This window comes from Cetorhinus maximus, chromosome 22, assembly GCF_964194155.1.
Source record: "Cetorhinus maximus chromosome 22, sCetMax3.hap1.1, whole genome shotgun sequence".
Taxonomy (NCBI): Eukaryota; Metazoa; Chordata; class Chondrichthyes; order Lamniformes; family Cetorhinidae; genus Cetorhinus; species Cetorhinus maximus.
Window position 1 is genome coordinate 31,180,303 of NC_135900.1, and position 16,959 is coordinate 31,197,261.

A 16,959-nucleotide genomic window follows, 5' to 3' on the forward strand; every position below is an offset into this window, starting at 1 on the left:
TATTGTGTGCCAACATGTTTGACTCAGCCTCATGGACGCAATTCAAACTGTAAAAGGAAGTCACATGGAGTGACTACCTATTTGGTCCAAAGTTCTCAAGGATTTTAAAAAGTTACAATCCAGGCCCTTTTCGCAATAAATCTAATCACATCAAAACCGTTTCTATATTGCATAATATGGGAAAAAATATATTGTCTTTTTTTTGGAGAAACTAAGCTGAAAGACCAAGGTCCACTGTGCACAACACCACCTAGGCTGAAAGGTTACAAGCAAAGATTAGGGAAATTGGCAGCCTGTATTTTGGTGATGGGAAACTTTGGTTTTAAAAACCTAAGGATTGTAGGAATAATGCAAAACTCAGATCATTCCAAAATTTTGAGATGCTGGAAAGAATGTGTTAAAGAAGGAGTATGTGGAGCGAGCCCTGACTTGAACGCAGTGGGGTGCAGAGGAAGACAGAGCATGTAGGATAGTGTTCACTAGAAGGAACAAAATAGAAATATAGAAATAGAGGATCACTGATCATAATGGTATTGATAGAGTATAACCAAAGTACACTCAAAAAAGAAGCTAAGAGAGGAATCAGCTAACAAAGAGCAAACTAGTTGCTGGCTATATCCTGAAAGCAGTGAGAATGAGGAGCTGCAAACGTCTTCTCAAATAAAGGAACAGTAATTACATTTTGGATGGGCTTGTTTAGGGGAGAAGAAGTGTTTAAAATAGGAAACCTAAGCATGTTGGGAGCAGCTTAAGCAATGGACTAGATATAGGAGTCCCACTCAAGGTCAGAGACAATAGTGAGACTAAAAATGTTGATATAAATAATGACTAATGAAGCCATTAATGGTCAGGTGATGCTGGCTGTTGGTTAGACTTGTAAGGTAGATGATTAAACTTTCTCTTTGAATTCTAAAAACTAAAATTTCCATTGCCCCACCGAAGGGCATGGAGAAGAACAATATGCAGCTATTCAGCCATTGCAGTGATGTGGTAAAGTGGAGTACCATGTATTTTTAAGAGAATGCAAGTGGACTAACCATGTGACAGTCAATGTACAGCACGGACTACTGGTTGACTGTAAGTCTAGAGCTGGAGGTGGTTTGGGGAGCATGCAAGGATTTAGCGCACTGTTGCAATAAACAATCACAGCTTGTTCTTATGTTGGTCTCTCTCTGTCATTGATAGCGAACATCAACTAATAAGTGTATACGAAGGCATGCAATTCGAGTTTACTCGAATAGTGAACTCATAGACTGAAGACATAAAAAGTGAGAAGACTGAAAGCGAAGACAAAGAGCACTGAGTGAATGCAATGTGAACACCATTGTTGCATGCAGAGGTAATTGTAAACAAGATTGGATAAGAGTTAGGTGATAAATGGAAGAGACTATTAATGTAAAGAAGTGGCATGGAGGTGCATCACTATGCAATATTTGTGAAGAAAGGGTTTTCCAGTTTGTTCAATCCTATTATAGGCAACTCAGTTATTATTGTTTATATTTACGCAGGCTTCTTCCTGTTTCTTTCCTTCACCTTTTCCCTGCTTTATGGTTTATTTCCCTGAAATCAAGTATCACCAGGAACACTAAGTACATGGCAATAAAATTTAAAGGCATTTTTGATATTTGGCTTCAATGGAATCATGCTTTCATCAATATAACTGTGCTTTAATTATTTTAGCCATTTGGAATGGTTAAATACATTTGTGGCAACAATTATTAGTAATTAGATTTAAAAAGATAGCGAGCCAGTGTTTGATTTTTAAATTGTTAAGTATAGTCCTTTTTTGGTGTTGAAGATGCCTGATTTAACTTAAATAAGCTTATCATTCAAATAAATGTTTGCAGGTTAACATGACCTTTGGTGAGCCACTCTGCCCATTGTAAGTGTTCTCCTTTGTTTTGCCTTCATTGGGATAGGCTTACCATGTTCTGTTTCATCGCCAGCAGATGATATGAGTTAATTTTTAATTTGTAAATGTGTATCATTGTTAATATTTTCACCTGTGCATCATATCATTTTGCTTAATGGCAAAAATTATCCCAGAATATTAAACCATATGAGTGAATAGTTGAGAGCTGATTGGTTGAAGGGAAATTTTATATTATCTAGGGAGGCATGTATTTGACTGTCTGATAGCTCAACACTAATTAGTTGTTTTAGGCAAAACAATTTCCAATCCTGTTAGTCTTTTATTTAATGGGCATAATATTCTCAAATAAACACTATTGACAATATTAGCAAACACTTAATGAGTTTGTGTGGCACTTGACAATATATTACCTTGCTTGAGGCATTAACACTTTTAAAATAAAGAGGCTAAAATCTTTATTACAAGTGTGGACAGAGGAATGTTCCGTGGATATGCAAACCGTTCATTCACTAATATCACCAATAGCAATTTGATGGGGGTTAAGTTCTTCTATCTTTGAATTAACCTGTTCAACTTATTTTTTATATTCTACAGAATCTAAAGTGATGAGTGGTGGGAAGGTTTGGTATAAGCTATCAGTGGTAAAGTGAGGTACCCTGTCCCTTTAAGAGAATGCAAGTGTACTGATCATGTGACAACACTGACAAATCACTGTACAATGTGGGCAACTGGGAACTGGAAGTTTAGTTCTGGAGGTTTCTGAGTGAGCATGTATGATCTGGTGCTCTGCCCTATGTCTCAAAAAACCATCACTGCTTATTCTTACATCAGTCTCTCCCCATTATTGATTGCAAGCAGCAATTGAGGAGAACATAGGAAGGCTAGAGTTTGGCTGGCCAACAAACTCATTTACCCAAGACATAAAACTATCCATGATGCGTGACAGTCTCAGAAACAATGCAACATGAATCGTCTTTCTTGCACCAATTTCAATCAAATAAATAGCCAGGCATTCTTCTCATTCACATGGCACACAGGTCTTGGCCAGGAATCATCAGAGAAATCCCTGGGGGTGAAATTTGTCTACAGCAGCAACATGAAACAGGCTCATAGTGAACCTGCAGCCATTTTGTTTACCAAGTCTGATCTTCTTTCCACTGAAGGTCATAGAATAATAGTCTAGGCTCTTTGGAGACTCATTTCCTAGTCTCATTGTTACTCTTACTTAGTTTGAAATTAAAAATCGTGGCAATATTTTTCAAGTCAATAGAAAATAAAAGCTGGAGCAGTGAATAACAGGCTACTAATTCGCCACGAGCCTGTTTCTCACTGCTTTAATTGTTCGTACTTTATGATTGCCATGGAAAAATGTACAGTATTGTGGAAAACAGTAAACAGCAAGATCGTTATAAATGCATTTTAAAGGAAGACTGGGCTGAACCTTAAGTCCCTTGGCTGGGGCCATGTCAAAGGTTAAGATGTAAAAAGTCTGGAACTGGAACCAAACCTGTCTGAAAGCTGTCCATTTTCATTTTTAATGGAGGCAGAACAAGAGAAGAAGCAGATTGATCATTTAAATATGATAATACGGCTGCCTAGCTTTTTCAATTTTAACCACAAGCAGCCAGCTTTCACAAACCTCAGGATACTCAGCAGCTTAAATGAGACGACAAGGGCTGAATTCATGAGCTAAGTGCCTTTACAGCACTACTTGGGGGTCAGAAGGAGCAGGAGTGTTTCCTCCAGGCCCATCAAGCTACCAGTAAAATCCACACACCTACTGCGATCAGTGTGCTCCCCACCCACCAGCAGAATCGGATCCCCCCGCTGCGAACACCACCTGCTCCATACAACTATCAGGTCTTGTGACCATCATCAGACCATCCCCCTGCAATTGGACAGTCCTAGACCAGAATACAATCTGTTCTCCACAATCGGGGGCTCCCAACAATCCAGACATCATAGCTCACCATTGGACCCCATCCTCTCCATCATCCGAATGGTCCAGGGCCGCATCCTGACCCATGATCTCTATCACTCTCCAAATACACCTACCTGCCCTCACATGCTTTGGCCTTCTGAAGGAGGCTCCCTGTCTGAGAGATCTCCAGCCTGTCACTCAGGCTACCTGTAGGTGGGTACCTCACTTAAGAGAGGCCTGCAGATGAATCCTGCTGGACATTTTTCCGGGTTTACCAATCTCACAACAGCCTTCCTGCACAAAGCTCCCTGCAGACCAAATTCTAGGCCACTTTCTTCATGCAAAAGTATATCAACATAGGAACACTGGAATAAATAATGCAAAAACTCAACAACATGCTGTATAGTGGTGATGCACTAGGGTTGTCATTTCCTCTGGCTTCCAACTACCTCACTCCTACAATTCCACAACTGGTTGCCTGACGCATCCACACGTGTGATCAGCTTTGCACACCAAATAGGAAACAAACTGACTCTTCAGCCAGAATTTTTCCGGCGGTAAGTTGGGGGTGGGGCCCGCTCGCCGACGCGAAAATGACGAGGGAACCCACAATGTCATCCCGGTCCATTTAAATATTCAGGAAGGCGGGCGGACAGCGAAATCAGCTGTCCACCCGCCGACCTGTCAATGGCCAATTGAGGCCACTAACAGGACAATTAAGCCAATTAAAGGCCCTGGCCATCCAACCTTAAGGCTGGCGGGCAGGCCAGGAGCCCCGGCGGGCTTCTGATAAAAAATGAAACCTCATCCACTGGCGGGATGAGGTTTCATGTCTGTTTTAAAAAACTTTAATAAACTTTATGTGATATTTATTAACATGTCCCATCTCATGTGACATTGTCACATGAGGAGGACATGTTAATATTTTTTTTATTTTTCTATTTTTTAAGTATATAACACTTTCAGTGATCTCCCTGAGAGAGCACTTAGTCTCAGGGAGTTGTGCGCTCTTTCACGCTCATGCACGAAAGAGTGCACTTTGACAGTTGGGGAATCCCTCCCCACCACCCCCGCACAGGAAGTGCTTCCCATCAGGTGGCCTGCCGGGCGGGCCTTAATTGGCCCACTCAAAATGGCGGCGGGGCCCGTTTTGGCGGCGGCGATCGGCTGCCCGCCCGCCGCTGAGCCGGTGGGGCCCGCCTGCCCATCAAAGGCAAAATTCTGCCCTTACCCAAATTATCCAATTGGATGAGTCTTAGCTGTCGGTGATACAGCCTTTTCCCCCATCTTTCACATTATTATGACTAATAAATAAAAGTGATCAAAGAAAATGGAAAATAGAACACAATTTTAATGCCTCTATGAACTCGCAGCAGTTTTCAAGGAGATTAATCTTTAAATGCAGGTGAGTTCAAGTAGATCCTGGAGGTTCAAGAACCCTGTGACACATTTCAGTCTCTCCTCCCTCTTCAAACAATGGAACCTGACTGAATATTGGGTGAGGCATATTGCAGGTGGCTGATTTAATAATGCCCATATTGTACCATTGCCCAGGACAGATTTCTACCCCATTGCATCTGGTAAGAACAGAATGAAGCACAAAACAAATGCGATTGTTTTGCACTCACATCAGTTCCCCTACATTCAATGGGCAGAATTTTCCGCTCGTCAGGTGGACGCGCGCCCGACCCGACCGAGCGTAAAATGACGCGCAATGACGTCAGGCGAGTGTACCGATGTCATCGCGCACTTGCGCAAGATTTTGGTTGGCAGGCGTGCTTGGGGGTCAGCAGCGCGCCCACCAACAATTAACAGGCCTATTAAGGCCATTAAAGTACCAATTGAATTAAATTTTTCGCTGGCCGTCCAACCTGACGGGCAGGCGAGAAGCCCAAGCGGCCTTTGGATTTTTTGCCAAACCTAATCCACGGGCGGGATGAGGTTTTGTTCAGTAATTTTTAAAAAATTAAAATTTTGATGCGAATTTCTAACATGTCCCTGGTCATGAGTCACATGAGGGGACATGCTATAAACATTTTAAACTCATTATTTTCATTGTTCAAAATCTTCACTCCCTGAGGCAGCTCTGTGCCTCAGGGAGCATTTCCTGCAGGCACCCGCGCGCATGCGCAAAGTTGCACGCTCGTTCCTCCTCCCCCCCCCCACAGGCAGCACTGCAGTGCACGTTTCAGACCCCAATCAGACCCCACCACCCCTACTGAGCCCACCCAACAAGAGCAAAATTCTGCCCAATATCTTACATGCCGTTTGCTACAGGAAGTTCCATGTTTTCTGCAGAGTAATTGACCTTGGACAATCTTATCACCTAGAAGTGATTTTCCTACTTTTATGGTTTTATATATGATTATGGTTAATTTTCACACCCTGTGTAGAACAGAATTGCTAGAGAGGTTGGGAAATTATTGTGTGGTTGAGTTTTTTTATTGCGAGTGGAAAATGAGTAAGTGGGGATTAGATAAAGGAAGCATTTTGTTTGCCTTTGAGGTATTTGATATTAACCCTTCCTGTGACAGGTGGGAGAGGATTGTGGTTGGGGTGGTTAAGGACTTGAATATGGGGAATGTGTCTTTCTTTATTTGTTCTTAGGACATGGGTGATGCTGTCCAAAGCCTTATTTACTACCCATATTTGCCTAGTACCACGAAAATTGAAACCTGGGGCAGAATCTTTAGCTCAGCAGGCGGGCACATGCCCAACCCGAGTGGACGGGAAATCACACGAGAAGATGTCGGGTGAGCGTCCTGACATCATCCCGCGCTCAAGCGATATTTCGGTTGGTGGGCGCGCGCAAAAGTCGGAAGAGCGCCCACCGACTATTAAGGTCATAAATGGCGCGATTGTCTTTAATTTTACATTGCCCATCCAACCTTACAGTTGGCAGACGGGTGAATTGGCCAGACAGGCCAATCGGCCAGGCGGCCTTTACATTTTTCTTGAAACCTCATCCAAGAGCGGGATGAGGTTTCTGTGAAGAAATAAAATAAAAATAAAAATCTACGGACATCATTTTTATCATGTACAAGTTCAGGTGACTGATTATGATGCTTGCACATTTTATTCCTGATTTTCAAAGCTTTATTTAATGCTTTTCAGGTTTTCAGCTCCCTGGGGCAGCTCTCTGCCTTCAGGAAGCTTTCTCTTAGAGTTCGTCCATGCCCGCGCTGACGTCAGCACCCGCCCACCTCCCACCCCCACCCTGGCAGCGCTGAGCCAGCCAGTGTGAAATCGTGGTTGGGGGCCGATCGCAGTGGGTGGCCCATTCCCCGGCCGATCCCAGAGCTGCCGATCGCACCTGCCCGCTGACCTCAAAATTCTACCCCTGGTTTCCTCTCTTTACCAAACATTTCTTTTCCCCCTCAATTCCTTTTCAGCTAAAGTCTGCCAAGATTTGGATCCTGTTGTCATATTTGGGAAGGTTTGGGACAGGATCCAAGAAAAGAGTTATCTTTTCTCTCCATTGCAATCTTTCTTTTATTGACAATATTACTAATTGGATGGCCCTACAAAGTGCCAACACAGGTTCAAAAGGCTGAATGATCTCCATTTGTGCTGTATCAATCTACGATTCTACAATTCCATGCTGTGGTCATAGCTCCTTCTAAGCTTTAGATACGCCATCCTACAAATCCAGTCCTCTAACTAACTCATCTCTCCTGAGCTTTAAAATGGTGGACATATTCCTATCACTTAGTCTTTCCTTTCTCTGCAGTTTTCAGGCTTTGAGAACCAAAGCATGGTGTCATTAATTCCTTAATCATTCCATCTTTACTGCTATCTCGTTTGAATCTTCGTGCTATTGTGGAAAATGCACATTAGTAGTGCTGAAGCAATCTATGCCCCTTCCCCTCCCATTGGCTCATGGACCTGTAGAAGGGTGGGAGGTGAATAGACAAAAAACATTTATACTATAAGAAGAGCCTTGTTAACTTTTTAAGAATTATTTTCTGGCCAAAATATTTTGCGGAGGCAGTAGCCCCCTGGCTGAAAAGTTAGAGGTGAGCCCGTCTCTATATGCTCAGGAAGCCCTGATCTGATTTAAAGGCCGTAGGCCTGTTAGTTGGCTCAGGTCATGGCTTCTGCCCCATCTTGAAAGAAGTCCCACCTCCAAGAGCCGCTAGCTAATCAGATGGTTGGCAGCTCCCCTGTCCCAGCAGCCCCACTGGAGGGGTGGCCACAGCTGGGACTGCAGCCAGTCCTCCACGAGAAGAGTCGCTGGAGGCCAGCCACGAAGGCAGGTATCGCAGTCTCACCGGGGCCAGTCAGGCAGGTCCTGGCGAAGGTGGGGGGGAGGGGAGGGGATAGAATGGAAGGCTGTAATTGGGTGATCATCTGTTCAGCACAAGAAGCCCAAACAGGAGGAAAGTCCCCAAGTCCGCAGCCGGGCTGCCAAGGTTACCTGATGGACTTGCCACCTGGTGTGGGCCCCCCCACCGCTAGTAAAATACTTTTAATGGTGGAAGAATTAGCCACTTAAGGGCCCCAGTTATATAAGGCTGAATGGGTCACCCAACACCTACCCCATTACTGGTAAAATTCCAGGAGAAGTGCATAGGTACCTCCTGCCATGTTAACCAATTTTACGTCACACCCACTTAGCAGCCTGCTCCTGTCGGGTGGCAGAGCAGGGAGTGCGGGGGCAAGGCAGGGGGGGCGGGGGGGTGTAAAATTCCAGCTAATGTTTACCCTCTGTTTGCAACATTGACACGGAAATCTTACAGAATAGATACCTTGTAACAGACATGAAAATTACCTATATAAAAGAAACAGAGCGCTCAAAGAGTTAATGACAATAAAACCAGTGATATAAAAAACTGCTTGAAGCTGACTTTCTACTGTTTAACTACAAATGTTATTATTATAAAAGCTACAGAAAGAAAACCAAAGATCAAACCAAACCAATGAACTTACTTATTTAACTGACATTATGGAGATTAATTTGTACCCAGAGGTGACAACGGGGCAGGGAAACCAATGGAAGCATTCTGGAAATGTCATAATTCACTGGAGTCAAGGTTGTGCAGCTATTAACTGTCAACTGAACTATTCAATCAGAATAGATTTGTATTCCTCTCTGAAATGTGTTATAATTCATTTTAGGGGTTTTATCCTGTTTTTGGTCAATTTTGGTATGAGGAATGGTTTGAGAGTCATTTTCTCGCTGCTTGGTGATATTCATAGAAAAGAATGAACAATTGGTCACATTATTATCTCATCAACCTGAAAAGTGCTCAGTCCACCTCAGATTACCCTGGAAAGGTGAGGTGCCTCAAAGATTTGAGTAACTGGTGAAGCTAGCTGTTTCACGCTGTTACTATGCAGTAGCAACACGAGTGGTATTCACCGCTAACAGAATGTTGCTGTCAAGCCAGAAAGATGTTCAGCCTATCACACAAATGAGTAATGTGGAATATGAATTTCAGTGCTGGTGTGATGCCAGGTATGTAGGTCGTACGTCCCAACAACTGGTGGATTGTATCAAACAGCATGTCTCTTCGGCTATTCGCAACAGGCAAAGTACTCAGTGTACCCAGCCAGCCAGTGCTTGAAAACTCAAAGCGTAGTGCCCAACATTAGATGTGATACCGCGGTTGGACAGCACTTGCTAAACAATCTTGATTGTGCTAAAAAAAAACACTGACAATCCCAATTTAAGATTATCAGTCAGGCTGACCATGTGGCTCACTTACACATGCTAGAAGCTACATATATTCACACACAAGGTCCTGTCCTTTGCAGCCAGAAGGAGCATGCCCATGAATTGCACCTCTTCCAATGAAACAAAAGCTCATGGGAAAGCCATTCCCTGGTTCATTCCCAATGGCAATGCCTTGACCAATCAGAGTCAACTTGCCTGTTTTGAATTTAAACAAAAGCTTGGCAGTTAACTGTTCATTGGTGCATTCTCCACGGCAATACCTCTACCAATCTGAGTCCACTTGCCAACCAATTAGCACTCTCTTCTCATGTAATATAAATTCCTGTTCCCTTTACAGTGGTATGAGTGTAAGACAAAAAGTTTTGATCACATGTTTCTTTTCTCAGCAAAACATTTTATGTAAAAACATTTTTGCCACTATATATTATAAATAAAATATTATGAAATATCAGTCTGTACTCCAATGCATTGTTTTAATGAATGCTAAAGGACAAGCTTACCTCTTCAAGCTGGCATGCATTGATAACACTGGTATATCTGTACTCATCATATGAAAGTCCAAATATGATGTTTTCCTTAATAGTTCCAGGCATGATCCAAGGCACCTGGGGTGAGAAGGAGATTCTGCCACTGTGTTTAATTTTACCCTCTGATGGCTCCAACTCTCCCATTATCATCATCAAAAGCGAGCTCTAAATAAGACATGATAGAAATAAGAACTGTTAATGCATTATTGCACAAAACCCCATTGCTTGAGTTAAAATAAGTAATTTCTCAATTTAGCTGCTGTTTGAACCTGCAGTCTAACTCCAAAGCGACTTACTTGGGCTTTTTCCTCTCTGCCTTACAACAATCGGAACCAACAGGACATCAGTGCAATAGAAAATCATCACATATTGGGAGAAGAGTAGTAGAAAGCTCTGGATATTGCTCAATGGTAGCCTGGAGTGCAATTCTAGCATCTATTGCAAACCCAATAAACCCAAAACACTTACTATTCACTCAACATATCACAAGTTTCCTAAAGATATTGCATGACTGAGACAAGTTAAAAACTTTATGGGTGCAAAATCTGTAGCTTTGTGGATGGTGGAGGGCCTCCAAGTGAAGAGTACTGCACCTCAACTGCTTCCATAGCAGCCCACGTGCCACCCTCATGCTAGAAAGGGCGCCCACACGGCATTCCCACATGCACCAGAAACCTTCGAATTGGTGCTTTTGTGACGTCACTCAGTTGTATCAGCTGATTTGATGCTCTATTTGTGAACTTGGGCCGTGCATGTCCATTCAATGTATTCACTTGTCAGTCACCAAAGAGCATACTTTCAGGTGCAAGAGGGGGCTAGAATGAGCATTATTGGAAGGACCAAGCATCCAATTTGCAGGTAAGGAAATCTGGAATCACTCCTGTCATTGCAAAACCTCTGGGAGTACTGTAGTGTCGTTGGAGGTGTGGTGAATTCCAGGATTTGGCAGGGCATGTTGCTGCATCCTCCCAGGGAGGGCAGAGGCTTTGAAGAGCTGTCCACACAAAGACTACAACAAGTATGGGGGCTGCAGTTGCAGTGCCTCTGGGTCTGCAACACGACAGTCAGGTAGAGTCGAGTGTGCCAAGAGTCTGGGCGAAGCCCTCTGCCAAGTTGGAGCAGGACTCCTCCACGTTCTTTGACAGTGACGGAAGGCTGCCTGGGAAGCCAACCAATGCTCCCAGCATCTCAGTGTGAATCCTCAACAACTTTCTCATGTATGCTCCCCCATCGAGGTCCTCATCTGAGTCCTCAGTAGCAGAACTCATTTGCAACCTTGCCCTCCGGTGAACTGGCACACAAATTATCCTTTCCCCCAGTCAGACTGCAGCCCAGTTGTGCCCAGTGGCTCACCACATGCTGATTTTGCCTCTATACGAGCCTCTAAGGTAAGTGCTGTGCCAGTATCTGAGCTGATGGCTGCAAGTGTCAGGTCCAGTGACGCGACCTCTTCAGTAGTGCTATGCTGTTGCTCTCTTTCCTCCTCCTGGGAGCTGCTGTGGCTGGGCAGGCAGCAGTTTGTTGGCGTCTGAAAGTAGGAAAGCAGAAAGGGAAAGGTTGATGTGAGGGGAGGGGTGGGGTGTGTGGGGTCGGGGGTGGTGGGGTAGAAAGCAAGAGGTCCATGGTTACACCATCACCAGACTGTTTGTTGTGTCAGATAGCAGGGTAAGGGTGAGCTGGAAGTTGAGAAGGGGCATAAGTCACAAACATACCATCATCCTCAATGCTCTGATAAGAAAATAAGAAACAGGAGTAGGAGATGATCATAAAGTCCATTGAGCCTGCTCTGCCATTCAATATGATCATTGCTGATCTTCTGCCTCAACTCCATTTTCCCACCCGCTTCTCATATCCTTTGATTGCACGAGACACAAAAAATCTGCCTATTTCAGAGCACTGGAGCACTCATAACAGCCAGGCATGGGCAATTCCTAAGGTTCACAACTCTCTCACTAGAGAAACTTCTCTTCATCTCAGTCCTAAATGATCAGTCCTTAATCCTGAGGCTGCCCCAATGTTCTAGATTCCCCAGCAAGGGAAAGCAACCTCTCAGCGCTCATGCTGTCAAGTCCTGTCAGAACCTTAAAAGCAAAATACTGCAGATGCTGGAAATCTGAAATAAAAACAGAAAATGCTGAAAAAACTCACCGGGTCTGGCAGCATCTGTGGAGAGAGAAACAGATCTCAGAGCTCTGAAGAAGTCATACAGACTCAAAACATTAACTCTGTCTCTCTCTCCACAGATGCTGCCAAACTTGCTGAGTTTTACCAGCATTTTCTGTATTTATTCCTGTCAGAATCTTGTTTGTTTTAATGAGATCGCTTCTCATTCTGATAAGCTCAATAGAGTATAGGCCCAATTTACTCAGCCTTTCATCAGAGAGCAACCCTCTCACACCAAAAACCCACCTAGTGAACATTTGCTGTACTGCCTCCAACGCAGTAATGAGTTTGCTTCACATTCTGATAAGCTCAATAGAGTATAGGCCCAATTTACTCAGCCTTTCATCAGAGGGCAACCCTCTCACACCAAAAACCCACCTAGTGTACATTTGCTGTACTGCCTCCAACGCAAGTATATTTTTCCAATATGGAGACCAAAATTGCAGTCAGTATTCCAAGTGTGGTCTCACCAAAGCCCTGTACAATTGTAGCACAACTTCCTTATTCTTGTACTCCAAACCCCTTGTAATAAAGGCCAACATGCCATTTGCCTTTCCAAAACTGCTTGCTGCACCTACATGCTAAATTTCTGTGTTCTTTATACGAGTGCACCCAAGTCCCTCTGAACATCAGCATTTGCAACTTTCGTGCCTTTTTAAAACATTCTGCTTTTCAGTTCTTACTACCAAAGTGAATAACCTCACAACTCTCTCAGTGATGTCAGATGCTTTAGGTTCTGTTGCGGGCCCCCCTCATGATGTGGAGATTCCCTCCTTAGGGCTCATGAGATGTGTCCTTGTACCTACCAGCTTCTGCTCAGCTCCCTTCTATTGGGTGCCACCTTGTCTTGCAAGTGAGAGAACAGAATGTCAATGATTGTGTTACATTATTTTTGGATGACATGCCTGCCAAAACTGAATAGCTGGAAATATGTGGAAGCACTGGGAGATGGGGAGAGTCTGGCACCACTGGCATGTGTGTGAGAACAAGGGGGAGTATCTGGATGTTAGGAATCCTGAGGGTCAGGGAGTGTCTGCTGGCTGAATTATGGGTGTGTGGTGCCGCGAGCAATTTGAGAGGTTGGTGGTGTCATGTGAAGATGTCATGTGAAGATGCATTCCCTGACCTTAACCACCATATAAGGTCATTAGACCTCTTGTGGCACTGCTGCCAAGTCCTTGGGTTCGGACTCTGGGAATTGATCTCCCTAGCCACCTGCTCCCAGTCCCTTCTGAGTGTGATCCTTGTGGGTCTTCTGGGCCCCACGGAACCATGGCACCTCTCTTCCTGTCCACCTCGCTGCCTTCTGTGTCACATTCATTAACCTGGGATCCCCCTCTCTCCCCTGGGGCTCCATTTTCCTTTTTCAGAATTGCAGCAGTAACTTCAGCAACAGCCTCCTGTGGTTCACTGCAACTTTCCTTTAAGAGGTCCGACTGCCTTTAAGAAGAGCAGGCTGGCTGCAACACATGCTATCAGTATGTACTACATGGTTTCCTGTTGAGCGCTCAGGCAGTTGACAGCATGGGGTGTGCTCGGACCAAGGCTGCGATCACATAAAGAAAGAGGCAGCACCAAATTTCCATGCTACTTACCTCCACGGCAAGGCAAGGCAAGGCAGGTCACGTGTCATGAATCCCATGCCCAAAAAATGGCACAGACCAATTTCTAGACCTATGCATCTCACTGAAACAAGCTTCAGAGATATTTTGTGATACTTTTTAATTTTCTGTTATACGAAACTTGCTTAAGTTACATGTAACAGCCTTTCTCTCACTAAACCCTTATTCCTAGTAGTCACCATCTTTTACATTTATTTCCAACTTTGAATTTGCAATATTTGCATGACATTTTTATTTTAGTTCTTCCTTGCTTCCTCAATAAAACTTTTTACCTTTTTCTCACTTAGTTTCCTGAATATAAAAGGTATTTTCATTCCCTTATGTTTACATTAGAATGCAATTCTTGTTGAAGTTTTCATTGATGTAGTGCTGCAGAGACATGGTATTCCACTGTTGGATTTCCAATGACTCTTACCCTGAATTGAATGTGGCTGATTGGCTGACTCCAGTTCCAATGCCTGAAGCTCATGTGCAAATGTTAATCTCCTGAGTGACACAAAAAACACTCAGCCTAAACCATCCTTCCTGTTTGGATATTTTATTTAATGGCTTAAACTATAAAACACAGGAAAAATTAAACTTATTGGTTGTCAGTATTTTTGCAAATACACATGCATCAGTTGCTTTTGATCTTTTTTTGCCTGATTGTCTTTCTAAGTACTGTAGTTTCATCAGAGCAGTGTGAAAACTTGAATTTAAACTTTTGAGACACATATCTCTACCATACATCCAATTTATCAACTAGAGCTATAGTCCCTTAGTCAGGTTCCACCGCGTTGTCATACGTTAAAGCTTACAGAGATACACTGGGTATTGTAGTTCCATGGGAACAGAGTGAAAATGGCATTTCCCATGATACATGTCACATATACATACTGGGCTTGGTTTAAAAATGTGCTGGGGTCCCCATCCCTCAGCAAAAAAGCTGGGGGTGGGGCGGCAAGCCCACTCCCACTCTGGCGAGTTGCCCCACAGCCATTTAACACTGGGCTGTTTAAGATGGGACTTCTGCCCCCAGCTAGGCAGAAAGTCCTGCTTCTGAGAGCTACTGGCCAAATGGTTGGCAGTTCTCCGCTCCCAGTAGTGCCACTGCATCCAGTCCCCAACAGCAAGGAGCCATGGAGCTAAAGTTAAAGGCAAGTGGGGAGTAGATTTTGGTGAGCTTAGGCTAGAAATCCCCAGTGAAGGGGGTGAGAAAGATGGGAGGGCCAGGGTAGACAGGCTGGGGTGGGGGGGAGGAAGAACCTGGCAGGGGGCCTTTGATAGCCCAGGGGCCCATTAAGGAGGCCCCCCACTCACCACCAGCCCACACAGTGAAAGCTGCCAGGGTGGATGCTTGGAGTCGGCCTCTGCTCCCACTGTTTAAATCCCAGTGGCCACTGGATGGCCCACAGGCAGATGGACCTCCCAACGCCTTTCCCGCCATTTAGTAATATTTCAATAGGGTGGATGGGTGGTGGGTATGACACCCATGGCGTGGCATTACTTTTGCAGGGCCCCCCACCTGCAAACACATGGAATCTGTCCTCATCAACTGAGAATCTCCAACACTCAAGGCTCATTTTAAATGTAGTCTTAAGAGCTGGCAGAGCCCTTTCAGGCACTGGGTCCAGTTCTGTTTTCAACTATCACTGCTTCATGCAACCAGTACATTGGCATGTTTAATAGTGTATGCTGCTTTTAAGTGTATGAAAACTGCCTTGCTTATTTTTTGAGTTTACCATTACCTTCAGAGGTACCTCTAGTGACACATTACTAATATAAATGCATTATTAAAGATTTAATCTCTTACCTTTCCAGATCCTGTGGATCCAGCCACTGCCAGCAGTTCTCCTTTCTCTAACTTAAAGCTGATGTTTTTCAAGACAGGTGTAACATGCAGAGAGAAGTTACTGAAAAACAGTCCATCGTCCCCATTCACCATCTTACGCTCGGAGTCATTCTGTTTTACCTTTTCAAACAATTCTCCAATTCCCTGTTTGTTTTTTAAAAAAAAAGTCTTTGGTATTGCTTGCGGTCCTTTAATAGCTTTTCTTCAAAGTGTTGCAATGCAAAAACAAATATCTTAATTATTCCTTCATTTATCATTTCTTCATTGAAGAATGATCCCTTTTCTCCTAATCCCAGCAGGACCCAGCTCAGAAATAGCATGAATCATGTACAAAACAAAACTTCTCTTATTCTGCCCAAATAAAGTTTCTGAATCCTTCCTCCTAATCCCTAATACACCTGTATGAATAGGTGCATCTCTCATACTGGCTATCTTCTGTCTTTCTGATGTGGGGATTAAAGAGGAAAGGTGGGGATGTAAATCATGTTATATGTCCCTCCTCATAATGCACATTATTTGTACAGGGTGTAAATCTGAAGATTGCAAATGTCCACAGAAATGTAGAAGGATATGATGTAATCTATAGTGTCTGCGCCAGCTGTTTGCTGTGAAATTTTAAATGTTAACTACTGTCTTTCATAGTCCTACACCTTCCTTGTTGTATGTTGGTTGTTACTGACTAGGAATCATTGCAGATACATAGATCTGTCTGACTATTGGAGGAACATAACTATTTACAGACATACAAGACTAGGTGCTACTCACTCTAAGCCATGGGCATCACCTGCCAGAATCTTGATCATGTGACTCTCTCTTGCATCATCATGTGGGTGGTACTGTTTCTCCAGTCCCACACATTAACCCTTTCAGCCCCAATACTACATCTCCCCCAAGTCTTGGTCCAAATGTATTTTACATTTATGCTTACATACTACCTCTTCACCCCACCAGGTCTCTGAATGCATAGGTTTAATCAGTCTGGAGGTTTCATGACTCTCCCTGTGAGGCTTGGTAGATCAGTAGTCTCCCTTTGGACATCTTTGCTGTGGCTTGGTTGGTCTTCAGTAAGATTTGGAGTATCTGGTGCATTCAGTTTGACTTTCAACATCTGGTTCTCCCAAATGTATAATGGAAGGTTCTCTTTGAGGAATGAAGATAAGTTGTTCCTTTGTGTCGTGCCTTCTGGGATATGTATCAAGTAAGATCATTGTTGATTGTCATCCCTTTGGACAATGATGCCCTCTCTGCCTAGGTCCTTTATCCAAACCTTGTCTCCTTTTTTCAGCTTGGGCAGGTTTCTGGTATGGTACTTTCTATTGTAAGTGGAGGCTTGTTGTTTTCAGTT

At 43.8% G+C, this 16,959-nt stretch overlaps 1 protein-coding gene across 1 annotated transcript in view; it reads right to left on the reverse strand.

The window, feature by feature from the left end:
* cftr (CF transmembrane conductance regulator) overlaps positions 1–16,959 on the reverse strand; it is a 144,865-nt gene that overhangs the window by 80,520 nt on the left and 47,386 nt on the right. The window contains exons 10-11 of the mRNA XM_078568011.1: positions 15,576–15,758; positions 9,972–10,163 (exon numbers count right to left, since the gene is read on the reverse strand). Of these exons, the coding sequence (XP_078424137.1) occupies positions 9,972–10,163; positions 15,576–15,758 (375 nt within the window). The remainder of the gene's footprint in view (positions 1–9,971; positions 10,164–15,575; positions 15,759–16,959) is intronic.